The 15,211-nt window shown below is 34.9% G+C and overlaps 1 protein-coding gene across 1 annotated transcript in view; it reads left to right on the forward strand.

The window, feature by feature from the left end:
- The window catches only part of PDS5A (PDS5, regulator of cohesion maintenance, homolog A (S. cerevisiae)), a 145,819-nt gene that overhangs the window by 77,769 nt on the left and 52,839 nt on the right, over nt 1-15,211 (forward strand). The window contains exons 8-15 of the mRNA XM_006895418.1: nt 408-523; nt 3,474-3,568; nt 5,450-5,595; nt 7,974-8,125; nt 9,472-9,585; nt 10,940-11,021; nt 12,740-12,788; nt 13,035-13,174. Coding sequence (XP_006895480.1) covers nt 408-523; nt 3,474-3,568; nt 5,450-5,595; nt 7,974-8,125; nt 9,472-9,585; nt 10,940-11,021; nt 12,740-12,788; nt 13,035-13,174 — 894 coding nt within the window. The remainder of the gene's footprint in view (nt 1-407; nt 524-3,473; nt 3,569-5,449; nt 5,596-7,973; nt 8,126-9,471; nt 9,586-10,939; nt 11,022-12,739; nt 12,789-13,034; nt 13,175-15,211) is intronic.

Consider the following 15,211-nt stretch of genomic DNA (forward strand, 5'->3'; position numbering starts at 1 on the left):
GAATACAGAGCCAGAACTAAGAGAAACAATACCTTTCACAATAGCTAATCACAAGATTAAATACTTGGGAATAAATTTAACCAGAAGTACAAAGGAAATGTTGAAATTAATGATTATCTTACTTCTGCAACGTCTAAAACAGATGTGTAGATTGTAAACAAGTTGTGAAAGCAGGCAAAAATTAGCAGTTGGGAGGGGATGAAATACGAACAAGGGACCAAATGACCTAACATGGAATCTAATCAGCATTTCCATAGTAGAAGAGAGCGTCTTACAGCATTATAAGCAGAAATACACCAATGTAGGTTGATAAATAATCTTGAGCTTTATTTATCCTTTGTTTTATTTTGGTTTTGGGGGGATTTATTTATTTATTTATTGATTTATTTATTTATTTCCTTTTTTAGAGCAATGATGGAGAAGAGCGTTTAGCTGTTGTTAGACTTCTAGCTAAATTGTTTGGTTCTAAAGATTCTGATTTGGCAACACAGAATCGTCCACTCTGGCAGTGTTTTCTTGGACGGTAAGAGAGCATGCAAATCTGCAGTTCCAACTTTTGTTTTGGATACTAGCTTACTTGATTTAAAACCCCACATACAGGAACTTCAGCAATACCTCCTGGTTTCTATTCATCTGTGTTAGTGTCTGTCTTGGAAAATGACTTGTGTAGATTTTTCAGAAATTTGGTTTTTGTTATGTAACAGTTTACCATTTTGCTTGCTAGAGTAAATAGGTATCAACTGAGGATGTTTTGAATCTTGAGATTTTTAAATAAATCATAAACTAAATGCATCCCGGTTCACGTATAAGGATCTACAACCAATTGTCTATTACCTTATTCGTTTATATATTAAAACATGGCACACAAATCTGAGAGTTTTCTTACATTAACGTAATAACATCTTAGCATTTATTTGCTCAGAACAGGTCAGTTTGAAGCTCTTAAAGGAATAAATGCCAAATATTTAATTAAACTCTATCCAATAAAAATTTTATGGAGGGAATGAAACAACTAAACTAGAGCAGATACAGAGAGATAATTTTCTGTCCATGTGATTGACATCAGCATTCACAACAAAATATTTGGGGGGATGCGGAATGCAAGGCTCATATTTTCACCTTGGTTACTTACAAACACTAAATTACCCATCTTGGGTTCTCTGTGTTCATCATTTTTTACTCTAGTCAAGAGTTTCTAATTCAAACGAAATACTACTATCAATTGTTTTGGCCTTTCATAACATTTTTCTTAATTTCAACATTGTATTGTGCTATTTTGTGATATTCTTTGATAATATGATGAAGAATGTCACATCAGGATCAGAGGAAGACTTATCTGCAACCTGTGTTAGCCAGATGACACAACCTTGCTTGCTGAAAATGAGTATTTGAAGTGCTTGCAATAGTAGTTCAAAGATCAATATGGATTATCTCTCAAAGTCAAGAAAAGAAAAATTTTCACCACTGGACCAAAGGAAACATCATGATAGATGGAGAAAAGATTGAAATTCTCAGCAACTTTTCTTTATCTGGATTCACAGTCAGCACACTTGGTACCAAGAAATCAGGAGATATAATGTGCTTTGGGAAAGTCAGCTTTCAGGAACATCTCCAAATTCCTGAATAACATGCCTCCAGAAATCCTATGAACTTTGATAAATGTCAATAGTTGTAGAGGGGCTTCAAGCCTTTTGTTCATAGCGTCACTTGAGTTGTGCTTGACCCAAACGCAATCAGCATTAACAACAGTAATCCCTTTTGAAGACTAAGATATGCCTGATTCAGGACATGGACTTTTCTGTCACTTGCTATGCTTCTAAAAGCTGGACGATGATGACTAAGGGTGAGAAAGTTATTGATGTCTTTGAGCTATAGTGTTGAAGAATAAAACTGAATACCCCATGGACTGACAAAAGAACAAACAGATTTGGCTTAGAGAAGGTGCAGGCCGACTGCTTCTGGAAGGCAAAGATGACAAAGCTTCACCTCATACACTTTGGGAGTGTTGTTAGAAATGGCTCTTGCTATGAGTGGGACATACTTGGAAAGGTAGAAGGATGACAAAGAGAGAAGACCCTCAACTAGATGGATTGGCACAGTAGACTGCTACTATGGGCTCAGGTATGTCAAAGATGATAAAGATGGCACAGAATTAGGACAGGGTTCAGATCTCTTCATAAAGTCGCTATGATTCATATTCAACTCGATGGCTCCTAGCAACAATACTTTTCTATTTTGTAATATTAATCATAGATATACTGTAATAGCATTTTACATTATGTTAGTCCTGGATAATTGAACTTTTGTGTTCAAAGATTTTTTTTTATTATTATAAGAGGAAAATCCCAGAACACTTGATTGTGCTTATGAGAAACCTATGCTCAGACCAGGAAACAGTGGTCAGAACAGAGCAGGGAAACACTGCATGGTTAAAAATCAGGAAAGGAGTGCATCAGGGATGCATCCTATCTCTATACCTTTTCTATCTGTATGCAGAACAGAGCATTTGGAAGGCTGGACTTTATGAGGAAGATGGCATTAGGATTGGAGGAAGACTCAGCAACAACCTATGCTATGCAGATGCCTCACCCTTGCTTGCCGGGGTAACTGAGGAAGACCCGAAGTCTTTGCTGCAGGAGGTCAAGGACTGTAGTCTTCAGTATGGATTGAAGCTCAACATCAACCACTTGGCCAGTTGGCAGCACCTGATAAATGGAGAAGAGATTGAGATTGTTAACAATTTTAGCTTGCTCAGTTCCACAACTCTTGGCAATAGCAGTCAGGAAATCAAAAGACTGAATTTCATTGGGGAAGTCTACTATCAGGGACTTCTCCAAAGTGCTAAGGAACAATGATGTCAGTCTAGAGACTAAGGTACACCTGATCAGGCCATGGTCTTCACATTTACTTGCTATGCATCAGAGAGCTGGACAGTGACCAAGCATGACAAAAGAAGAATTGAGGCCTTTGAGTTGTGGTGCTTGAGAAGAGTATTGAGCAAACCATGAACTACCAAGAGAACAAACAGGTCTATCTTAGAGATGGTGAAATCAAGTTTCTCCTTGGAGGCAAGGATTTTGAAGCTCCTCAGATACTTCGAGCACATCGCCAGTGTAAGAGAGGAAGACACCCGATGAGATGGATTGACATAGATAGGTGTGTTGGAATCAGTGAGAGTGACGTAGGATAGGGCAGAGTTAGAGCTGTTGCACATAGGGTCACTGAGTTGCAGGCAACTTGATGATCCATAACAATAACCAGATGAAAATATACTTCTGTAAACTTCTGCTTCATCCTTTTACATATGATATTACATCAGTTCTTTTGCTCTCCAGTATTTTACTTTCATGAGCTTGCTTTTAAGCAGACTTAGTGTATGAACTATTGCTTTTAATCATTTATGTACTCCTTATAAAACTTTATTTGAAAATAATTCTTTTGATTAAAAGTTAACGTTTAGTAATCTTTTGTAGCTTTAACGACATTCATGTTCCTGTGAGACTAGAAAGCGTGAAATTTGCCAGTCACTGTTTAATGAATCACCCAGATTTAGCAAAGGATCTCACAGGTAAGATCTACCTGGTTTATTACATGTTTTTTTTCTTTCTTTTTAATTGTGATTTTAATGAGAGGTTACAGAAAGGTTAGGTTTTCATTTCATTCACTGAATATTTTCGTCCCTTTCCCCACTCCTGCCCTCTACATTTTAGAGTACACAAGTAAATATATTTTCAGTGTGAGCTGTAACCCAGCTTCATCTCCTTAAATGGTTTTGAGACTAGATTGTACATGGAATAATAAATGAGTGCAGGCTTGTGCGGTAAGATTACATTAGAAATCTTTGGATAACTTTCAATGATAAATATATCTAATAATAAAGGAGAGTAATTATCTTCTGTTTGAGATGTTTTTCTGCTTCTTTACTTGAACACAGAGGATTTGAACTTCTCTATCCACTAGTAGAAAATGGCTTCTCTTAAAATATAACCAGTAAAGAGAAACTGTTCTTTGCATTTTTATTTTGTTTCTATTGTGAATTATTTTGGAATTTTTTAAAGAAGTCATAGAATGTTATTTGACAATCTTGTGTAATGTGTCTATCTCCTAGCTCATTATAATCATTTTTACTATTTTTTAAAAAATCTATTAGTTTGTAGGGGAGTTCTGGTGGCCTAGTGGCAAGGAGCTGCAACTACAATCCCAGAGCCTCACGGTTCGAATCCACCAGATGCTCTGCCGGGAAAGGAGGGACAATCTCCTCCTGTACCAGTCAGATCTGATTTGACGGTACACTCACACAAAAATAATAAAAATTAAAAACAAAAACAAAAAAATCTATTAGTTTGTAAGTGGAATTCTAAACCGTGTAACTCCATTCTGTTTTAATTTCCATTTCCTGAAATTACTGATTTTAGGTGTTACTGAGTCTATTCCAACTCATAGCAATCTTGAGACACCCAGCCCTTATATCACTTATCTTGTCCTCCCTTTTTGATGCCATTCTACTTCCCAATAGCATATCTTTCCCCAGCGATTGATCCTTCCTCGTAACATGTCTCCTTATCCTCACTTCTAATGAACATTCTGGCTGTAATTCCTCCAAGACAAATTTGTTATTCTTTTATAATATATTTAGTACTCTTCACCTATATTGTATTCTGTGGCATTAATTCTTCTTCAGTATTCCTTATTTATTGTCCCCCTTTCACATCCATTTGAAGCTGTTGAAAATACTATGGCTTGCATCAGCTACACCTTAGGTCTCAGTGTGATTTATATGTGCTTTTTCCCCCGCCCCCTTAAACGCTTTAGAGAAAACTTTTGCATTAGATTTTCCCAATGTCATAAATCATTTGATTTGTTGACTGCTATTTTTTTGGGCATTAATTGTGGATCCAAATTAAATTAAATCTTCAGCAACTATATTATTTTCACTTTTATCATGATGTTGCTTATTGGTCTACGATCCACCAGACATAGAAACTCACAGCCATTGAGTCAATTTTAACTCCCAGTGACACCCTGTATGACAGATAGAACTGCTCCATGAGGTTTTCAAGGCCTGTTAAGGAACATACTTCCTCACATCTTTGTTCCATAGGTTGCTGGTCCATTTAGACCTCCACACTTTTTTTTGGTTAGCAGCCTAGTGCTTAATCTCTAGCACCACTAGAGATCTCTCATCCAGAATAAACTGTATTTTTTATTATTACTCCTATTATGTATTAAGATGACATTGTATTTCTAAATTATGTGATTTATTTAATTTATAATTTTATAAGGGATAAAATTATAATTTTATGATTATATAGTAGGTTGGTGCTTCAAAAATCTTTTTTTTAAACATTCTTCAGTGTGAGCAAAAGCGTCAAGCATTGATCCCCCCTCCCATATTTTTATTTGTGACAAATTATATCGCCAACTGCTTAACTTCCCGTTGTTATTACAGAATATTTGAAAGTTAGATCACATGATCCAGAAGAAGCTATTCGGCATGATGTTATTGTTACCATTATCACAGCTGCCAAAAGAGACCTTGCCTTGGTCAATGATCAGCTACTTGGCTTTGTAAGGGAAAGAACGCTGGACAAGCGGGTAAATCTCAGGAATTTTCTTATTATATGTTTATTTACTTTGTATGTACACATTCAATAGTATAGGAGTTATTTCTTATTAAAGTCTTTTGTGTACAGTCACCAAATAAGCAGCTAATAATTTATATGTACCTTTCTCTTGATTTTCTTTCTGATTAAACACATTGAATTCTATAGCTTTTTCTGAGCTTAGGCATGGATTTTTCGTCTAACTTCCCTTCATAAAAGAATGTTGTTGTTGTTGTTGTTGTTGTTGTTGTTGTTTAATGCCGTCGAGTCGTAGACGACCCTATGAACGAACAGCCTGAACACTGCTCGTACATAGAGTTTCCACAGGCAAGCCATTTTGGAAGTGGATGCCGCTCCTGCTTCCAGCATAAAAGGACAGCTGAATTAAATAAAAATAAATTTTATCCTTTAGTTTATGTAAGAATAGTGATACGTCAATTATATTTCTTATAGTTAGAATTTCCAAAAGTCATTTTATCTTAGATAACTTAGTCCATCTGTCATTCATAGAACTAAAAGAATATCATGTTTCCAACGAAAGTGAGGCTTTCACATTGCTGTGCTAAGGACAGAAATAGTGCTTTTGTGTTTTTTTTTTTTTTTGGTTTGTTTGGTTTTTGGTGTGGGGTTTTTTGGTTTGTTTTTTTCCCCCCATTTGAGAAACAGTTGTTTAGTTCTATCTTTTTAATGCTCCTACATCAGAGGATATTGAAAGTTGCCTGGAAATACAGCACTGTTCAGTAAGTTCATGAATTCAAATGTCATTGCCTTCATACTGTTTTACTTATATCCAGGTATGGCCCAATCTAGACATCCTTCAGGTCTGAGCTCAGCAATCCTTATTCTATGTGTTCACTTTTACTGTGCTATTTCTTTCATATGAGGCAGCTGGAAATGTGAGTTGGTGAGGAAAAGTAGTAGTAAGAGCAGTAATAATAGTACTTGCTGAGGAATTTTGCCCACCACAAGCATGATATAGACATGTGAGGCTGATTAGGCATACCATTATTCATAAAATTATCTTAACAAAGGTTGCTTGACAAGGTACTATTTACTTGAGATGTAGTTGAAAACCTGCTGTCCGGACACCAATGTGATTTTGATAAAATTTGAGAGTAGAAAGAATTGTTGTTGGTTATGAAATATGTAAGAAAAGATATTTTTTAAGTTTTCTGTGTTAAAATTGCCCTGAAGACAGTTAAGTAAAAATGTACTCTGCCTAACTTACTCAACAGTGTTAGTAATTCTAACTCAGTTTATACAGTAATTGGGTCTGTTGATTATAATTTAAATGAAACAGCACTCCACCTAGTGGTTAGTTAGCCACTCTTCCCTTTACCCCCTCCCTCCCTCAGTTATGGGATTGCCATTTGTGTGTTTCCTCACAGAAGCATCCCCTGGACATTTTTAGGACCTGGATTTTGGTCTAAATTAGATCATCTTACACACAACTTTTTATAATACTAGATTTAAATTTTTTGTTCATGTGTTCACATTTTTTGCTTTTATATGAGAAATCAAAAAAGACTTCTACTTTATGGTAAAGACAATTTTATATGTCCACTAAGTAACCTAATAATGAGAAAATGGTTAAAAAAATGTATAACAGGATATTTCTTAGATAAAAATGAAATGCTTTGGTGTTGAAACAAATACCTTTTTTATTATTGTTGTTGCATTTATTATGACAGTCCCAATCTGGGTGTCTATATTTTCTTTTTTACCCACCTCACAACAACTTTCTTTACTTCCTTAGTAAAACCTTCCCAGGAGTCTTCCACTAATTAGCTGTGTGATTGAGTAAATCATTTGCCATAAACTACAAAGAAAGTTCACTCTAGTTAATGACTAAGATCCTTTCTAACTGTAATTTCAGAATTTTTAATATAAAATTTTACACTTTTTAAAGAGAATAAAAGGAAATGTTACGTGAGATTTTTCTGTTGCATTACTTTTAAGGCAGTAGAAAACTGATAAATAGCACTTTTTGCATTGGGTAAATCTCCCTTCTAAATAGGAATGTAAAGCAATCTGGTAAAGCAGTCTGCCTGTCTCATAAAAAATAATGTGTGTTCTTTATACACATATACTAATTGTACAACCTAATGAAGCCATGGCGGTTATTACAGATTGGTATAGTAGGTGTAGTTTAAAATATAGTTATAATGTCTGCTAAAGCATTAATTTTGCAATGATGAGCATACCTTGCCTAGGAATAGTTACTGGAAGTTATTATCTTTTCTCTAAATTCCAATGGCAATTTCTTTGCTGATACCTAGTAAGTCTCTCTTTTCCAGTTTATATTTATTCCAGATAATTTTCTTTAAAGTTTTAATATCTCACTCATCCAACAAACTTTATACTTTCTAGTGGCGAGTAAGAAAAGAAGCTATGATGGGTCTGGCTCAGCTTTATAAGAAATACTGTCTTCATGGTGAAGCAGGAAAGGAAGCTGCAGAAAAAGTCAGCTGGATAAAGGACAAACTTTTGCATATTTATTATCAGAATAGCATCGATGACAAGTGAGTCTAACTGACAGAATTGTTAAATATAAAATTCCATTTAATTTTTAATGACAGATTTATTTTGAAATGTATTTCTAAGCTTAAAAATATTTGCTTATTTGTATGTATACTATGTTTAAATAAGAACCCAGTCCAATTATAAATTAACATAATACAGTGAAATTAGTGTGCATTGTGAGACATTACAGACCTGAAAAATAGAGATTCATTCTGCCCCTTATTCTGTGTCCTCTAGTTTAATTGACTTAACTTCTTTGAGTTTCCGTTTTATCTAAAACGGAGAATAATGATGTTTTCCTAATAGATCATTAGCAAGATTGATAATATAATTAATGTAAAACTCCTTACCCCTATGTGTGGCAGTTCCTTTATTGTTTACCATTGAGTCAGAACTAATTCATACCTGACCCTCCAGCGGGTTTTCAGAGGCAATTGTGTGAGGAGATTGCCCATCTTTTTCCAGAGCAACTGGTGGATTCAGACTGTATGCTTCTTCAATAAATTGTCGTTGATGAGGATGATGATGTTTATTATTATTATTATTATTATTATTATTACCCTTTTTCAATGTTCTTAATCCCAGTAGAAAAATTACTATTGTATGTTGTTTTTTCTTTTCTGAATATTAACTAATTATTTGTATAGAATTGTATTGATTATACTTTTCTTTTGCAAACTACTTTGCAATTTAGACTGATGACTTTGTTATCTGTGAATGTGTATTTTGTTAATGAAGACTCCCTATTTTCTTAACTCTGTTGATGTTGAAAAGTAGATATAAGCTTAGCTAGAAAAGTATTCAAAAGTTGGTAAAGAGTTAATTAAATTGAAAGAAATCCGATAACCACAAGAAAACTTCCATTTTTAGGAAGTGATTCAGTGGGAGATTGGCCTGTGTTTACTAAATGGCAGTGAAGGAAAGGATCATGGATTTCTATGTAGTTCTAGAGAATCTTACACAGCCAGAGGATAGACTAATAGCCTGTGTGGAAGAGAAATACAGAGCCTTTCAGAAAAAGGTTTCATGCTGACAAAAAAAAAAATTACAGTCACAAGTAGCAATCATTGCATGAAGTTTAAAGATAACTTGAAAATCTCATAAGGAAAAAAAAAAGACTCGTCCCAGTATACTTGCCCACATAGGTTATCACCATGGGCAAGGTTACATTTTCATGAAATGCTTAAGGTATAAAAGGGCTATGACTTGGGAAAAATTATTGGGGGTTGTGGGCAGTGAAGGTAATGGGAAAGATCTGGTGTGAAAAACAATGTATAAGAACCTTGTAAATAAATCAGTATTAAAAAAAAAATACTGTTTTTTCCTTTTTTCCCCCCTTTCTTAGGTTATTGGTCGAGAAAATCTTTGCTCAATATCTTGTCCCCCACAACCTGGAAACAGAAGAGAGAATGAAATGCTTATATTATTTATATGCTAGTTTGGATCCAAATGCTGTAAAGTAAGTTTGTTATTTGGCTATTAGTTGGTTGATTTGTTTGGTTGGGTTTTTTTAAATGGTTGCTTAGAGAATATCCTAAAGATTTCATAAAAATTACTCCACCCAATATAAGAATTTGTTTCTGTTGGTATTACTGCTTATTCTAACCTAATTTACATCTGGTGAATATTTATAAGAGGAGGAAATTATTATTTAAACTAAGGTAGCTTAAAGTACACATATGCATAAGAAAATTAATTATATCTAAAATATGGCTTCAGGGATTCCAGAATATTTCCATGTCAAAGTATCTTGATTATCAATTGAATTGATACCTAAATTGCACTGTTAAGGAATTTACGTTATGATATTGGTTCTTTATAACATCATTTCTCAATAGTCCACACTGGATTATTTTTGAAAGTGATAAGTAACATAATAATTTTTCCCAGAACAACTGGACCTCCATCCCAGGTAAATCAGGGTGTGTTTTTAAAGCACCTTAAGAAGACTTTTGGAAAGAAAATAAATGTTATCTTTGAAAATTCTGATTCTTCTGGATGTTAGGAACTAAACCATTGTGTAACTTCTAATTTTTATATAATTTCAGGTTTACGGTTTACAGAAAAGTTGCAAAATAATAGAAGTGTTACCAGATCTCTTTGAAAATACCATCACTTAGGTCAAAGTAGCATCCTTGCTCTTTGATACTTTAAAGCCATCCTTTGATCTCCATTTATATTTCAGAATATTTGGGAGAGTGCCCATGGTAATTTTTCCAGTGGTCCGGAGACCTCTAGAAAAAGGGGTTTGTGAGAAATGTTAAGAACAAACTTACTTTCCTGAAGAGAAGAGTTTAAAGTACACATACTGAATTTACACTTGACATGTTACATCTATATTTTTTGGAAAAAAAAAAACGTAAACAATTTATAGACCTTCACAAAAGGGCTCCTAAGATCTCTCTTGTCTATGGTAGATTTGGATCTCATACTTTCCCACTCATGCCCTCCAGTGCTCCAGGCATGTACATTTTGTTTGATTTGTTTTCCATTTCCTGTATATACTATGTATTTTAATAATGGTTTATCTCTTTGTACTTTCTAGTTACTTCTGCATAAAATGTCTTTCAGTCTTTTTATTTACCTAAAATGTGCTCTGTATCATTCTGTACTTTTCATCTTTTACTTTTTTCACTTTATCTTTTTATGCTAAACTGTGTCAAATACCAATAATTAAATCTTCTAGTGCTAAATTTTCATAAGATATATAAGAATTCTGTATGTAAGGGACTCATGCAACAAGAATGACAGTAAGTTGAATAACCGTGGTGTTGTATAAGATACTTTTTCCATGTTTATAACTTTATTTACAGAGCTCTTAATGAAATGTGGAAGTGTCAGAACATGCTTCGGAGCCATGTACGAGAACTGTTGGATTTGCACAAACAGCCTACAGTAGGTTCATGATCTATTTAAATTTAGTTTAGTATTAATTTTATCAATCTTCAGTGTTTTTATAGTTCTGTGTATTGAAGCAAATGAAGACTACCTCGAAGCTTTAATTTTCTAAATGTTGAATATAAAGTAAAATTTTACCAGAAGTCATCCCCCCACCTCTCTGATCCTTGGTATTTCATTGGAGACTCCATGTCAGACTGAGTTTCAGGTCTATGCATATGACTCCTTCAAACTAACAAATTTTGCTAGGAAATAGAAGTATGTTTTGTTTTGCTTTTAATGGGGAAAAAAGTAGCTTTATTTCACTTGGGGACAGTGTTTATCTTAGAACTTTTGGAACAGCTCCTGGGTTCTGGCAGCTTTGGTAACCCTACACATGTCAAAGCCATGCTTCTTGCTCAGTGGCTGGCACTTGCCAACAGTGACAGTGTCACCCATCTGGACGTCTCTGAAGCTGGGGCCAGGTACATGGTCAGGTTCTGGTGGCACTTCTCAAAGCATTGTAGTGGAGTTAGTCTCAGCTGATGACAATGATTTTCTGTGTCTTCATCTTCATTCATCATCAGACAGGATTCAACCTCAGACAGAGATGTTACCAGTGAGTGAAATGGCATTGCTTGCAATGTAGATGCCCTCAATGGCTTCTTTGGGCATCTTGAATATTATTATAACACAGGAGCTTCTTGCTGATTTCTCGTAACAGGATCCTCTTTTTGTTTGGGAAGATGGTCGGCTCTTCTAATAGGCACATTCGGTTTGAATGTCCACCATCTACCCCGCTGCTTAGGAAAAGGAGAGCAGAAAGAAACATTTTAATTTCTCTCAATGAGTATGTATTCACTGTAACATATATTCTTAACCACCAGACCATAGAGTAACTACTAATAGAACCCATGTAGAAGTTGGCAAACGCTTTTTGTCAAGGACCAGAAGAAGATATTTTAGTTTTCATGTACCTTACAATCTCTGATCATCGATTCAGCTCTTTTTTTTTTTTTAAGTGTGAAAGTCACAGGCATTTTGTAAAAATGAGTAGCCAATGGGAATATAGTTTGTTGTTGTTGTTTGCCATCAAGTCGGAACTGACTCATGGCTGACCCTCCAGTAAGTTTTCAGACTCAGTAAATTGCACAGAAGGAGCCCATCCTTCTGCCACAGAACAGCTGGTAGATTGTAGATTGAAACCACATGCCTTTGGGTTTGCAGCACAGCTGCTTTCCACACAGCCACCAGAGCTCCCTTGGATTAGAGTTTAACAACTGCTAATCCAAATTACTTTCATAAAAATAATAGTAATAATTTACTGACATGGAAGAACCCACAGTTGCCTGCTTTTGGGTTGCTTCTGACTCATAATGACCCACCATCATATTTTGAAGGCTGGAAATCTTTATGGGAGGAGGCTACCTATCTTTCTTCCATAGAGCAGCTGGTCGATTCTAATCAGGAGTCTTTCTGTTAGAAATTCCGAATATACACACAGGACTTCTAGTAGAAGAAAGTTCTAGAGAAAGAAAGGGCAGCACTGTTTGGAGAGGAGGTTATCCTGTTTAAATAATGGATTGAAAATAACGAATGTAATATTACAGAAGTTGTTGCTATTTCATATTCATTGCTATTAATATTATCTATAGACATGATAAGCCAATAATCATTATTGGTTTCTCTTCAGAAAATTAAGACCACTTGTAACTGTCACTTTTTTTCCCCCCCAGTCAGAGGCTAACTGTTCTGCCATGTTTGGAAAACTGATGACTATCGCAAGTGAGTGTACTTTTTCTTTCCTTCAGAGAGTCTATTAAACACCAAAATCAAGCAGATAATTTCCTTGTTGGGTGTATCAATTTTAATGCTAACCAAAAGAAAATTCTCTTTGCCTTAATAAGTTTTTATCTAAGACTAAATTAGACGGAATTTATTTTCATACTTCCATGCTATTTTAAGGCTGCTTGTTTTTAATTTTAGTACATTTCTTTTTCCTTAGTAACGTTAATTCTCTTCCTTTTATAGAGAATCTTCCTGACCCTGGGAAAGCACAAGATTTTGTGAAAAAATTTAACCAGGTTCTTGGTGATGATGAGAAGCTGCGATCTCAGTTGGAACTGTTGATCAGCCCAACCTGTTCTTGTAAACAGGCAGATGTTTGTGTGGTTAGTAATAAATTATACTGTGGATAGGTCCCCTTGACTTCATATTTCTTTTTTATCTAAGCTTATCTTAAATAATGTGTGCTTGCTTTCAACAATGTCTTAGGTTCTATATTACTCAGGTATTTGTTTTCTGTGACCCATTTAGTTCTCTGCCCTCCAGGGGAAGGAAAAAACCCCAAATTTAAGAACTAAGCAAGTTGAGGAGAGGGCATGGTAGGGAAGAAAATACGCAATAGTGGGGGGAAAGTCAATATTTTAATGAAAAAAAACCTAAGGGAAGGAGATTGATCCTGGGAATTTTGGAAATAGACTATATTATATGTAGCAGACATTGGTTAATGAATGATAAGAATTTTCTACATGCTTATTCTCCTATATGAGCATGAAAGTGACCCTTATCACTAAGTCAACAGTAGCCATAAATAGATTTCATTTCTTGATAATGTAGTTATTTTTAGGCTTTTGACCTCATTCTATTCTCAGAACATTTATTTTCTAGAAAAAAATTATCATTGACATTATCACAAAACCATTTATTTATGCATTATTTACTAAGACTGTGATAGGCTTGAATTTGATCCATCCCATTTACAGTGCCTTTAGTAATTTACTCACTTTCTCTGAGCCTCACTTTTCTCATTTACCCTTCTTTCACTGTCATGCCACCTTCTCAAGCATGATGTCCCTTTTCAGTGTATAATGTCATTGTATCCTGTATTAATACCAGTAGTAATGTAAAATACAGATTTTGGTCTGGCCTTTCTTTTTTAAAAAAAAAACCAAAAAACAAAATACAGAACTGCCTTAAAAAAATTACTCTAACTCACTGCCACTGAACTGGTTCTGACTCCTAGTGACCCTCCATTTGATTTCTGAGGCTATAAATTGCTCGGGTTTCTCCCTCAGAATTGTTGGTGGATTCACACTGGAGACTTTCAGCCTTTGGATTACATGGAGTTTCTTCTGAAATAAGTATGTGAAATTCATAGTGACAGTTTCACAACAAATTTTTCATTTTAAAACATACTTGGTTTTCATGTATATGTATTTGAGATGTGTGTTGTCTTCCCACCTCTTTTAATGTCTAAAGAAAACTATTTGTTATTACTACCTGCCATACCTTAAATCTGTGTCAGAATTTTATTCTGTCTCTTTGAGCTTCTTCCTTGGTGACCTTAGAGTACCATCTATCCTTCAGTTTCTAGTTCCTTAATCTGTTGTTGCACTCTAACCCTCTGAAATTGTTCTGACTCCATGGTGATACAGTTTAACAATTGGACTCCATTAGCATGACAAAGACCGTATTTACAAATGTCTTTGCTTCCATAACTATAGGAGTTAAGTGTCTAGCTCTTCTTATTTTGGAGGGACACAGTTGATTGCATCAAATTAAATTTCATACTAAAAATATCTTGTGGGGAGGTTATTTTATAAATTTCGTTTTCTTTAGAAACTAAATTCACATTATAAATAACTGTCTGTGGCTTGAAGGATGTAAGGACTAAGCATTTATAAAAATATCCTTGTTTTCCTCAGATGTTGAATTTTGTTGTTACCACTTGTTAAAATAATTTAGATAATTCTAATTACTAAAAATGATAAAGTCTTAGTCTTAAATTAGTACTCTAAGCAAAAATGGATGACATCTCATTTAATAAGAATTTTGTTAACTCATGTTAAGATGTTACTGAGACTATAGTAGAAGTTGTTTTTTCCTTTTCCTCATCCTCTTAAACATAGAACCCTAAAATGCTTTATGCAAGCTACAGCTTATAAATACAGCTACCCTTTGCTATTTTTTCCTTGTGTAGATACTTACTATTGTTGTTGTTGTTATGTGCCGTCGAGTCACTTTCGACTCATAGCGACTCTATGTACAACAGCCCTAAACTCCGCTCTGTCCTGTGCCAATCGCACCGTCTCTGACACTCCCATCCCAGTTATCCCAGTCACTGAATCAGTCCACCTCATAGAGGGCCTTCCTCTCCTGCGCTGTCCCTCCATCCTCCCAAGCATGATGTCCCTCTCCAAGGACCA

This window comes from Elephantulus edwardii, unplaced genomic scaffold (assembly GCF_000299155.1).
Source record: "Elephantulus edwardii isolate Elephantulus edwardi_28Jun2011 unplaced genomic scaffold, EleEdw1.0 scaffold00167, whole genome shotgun sequence".
In the NCBI taxonomy this organism is placed as follows: Eukaryota; Metazoa; Chordata; class Mammalia; order Macroscelidea; family Macroscelididae; genus Elephantulus; species Elephantulus edwardii.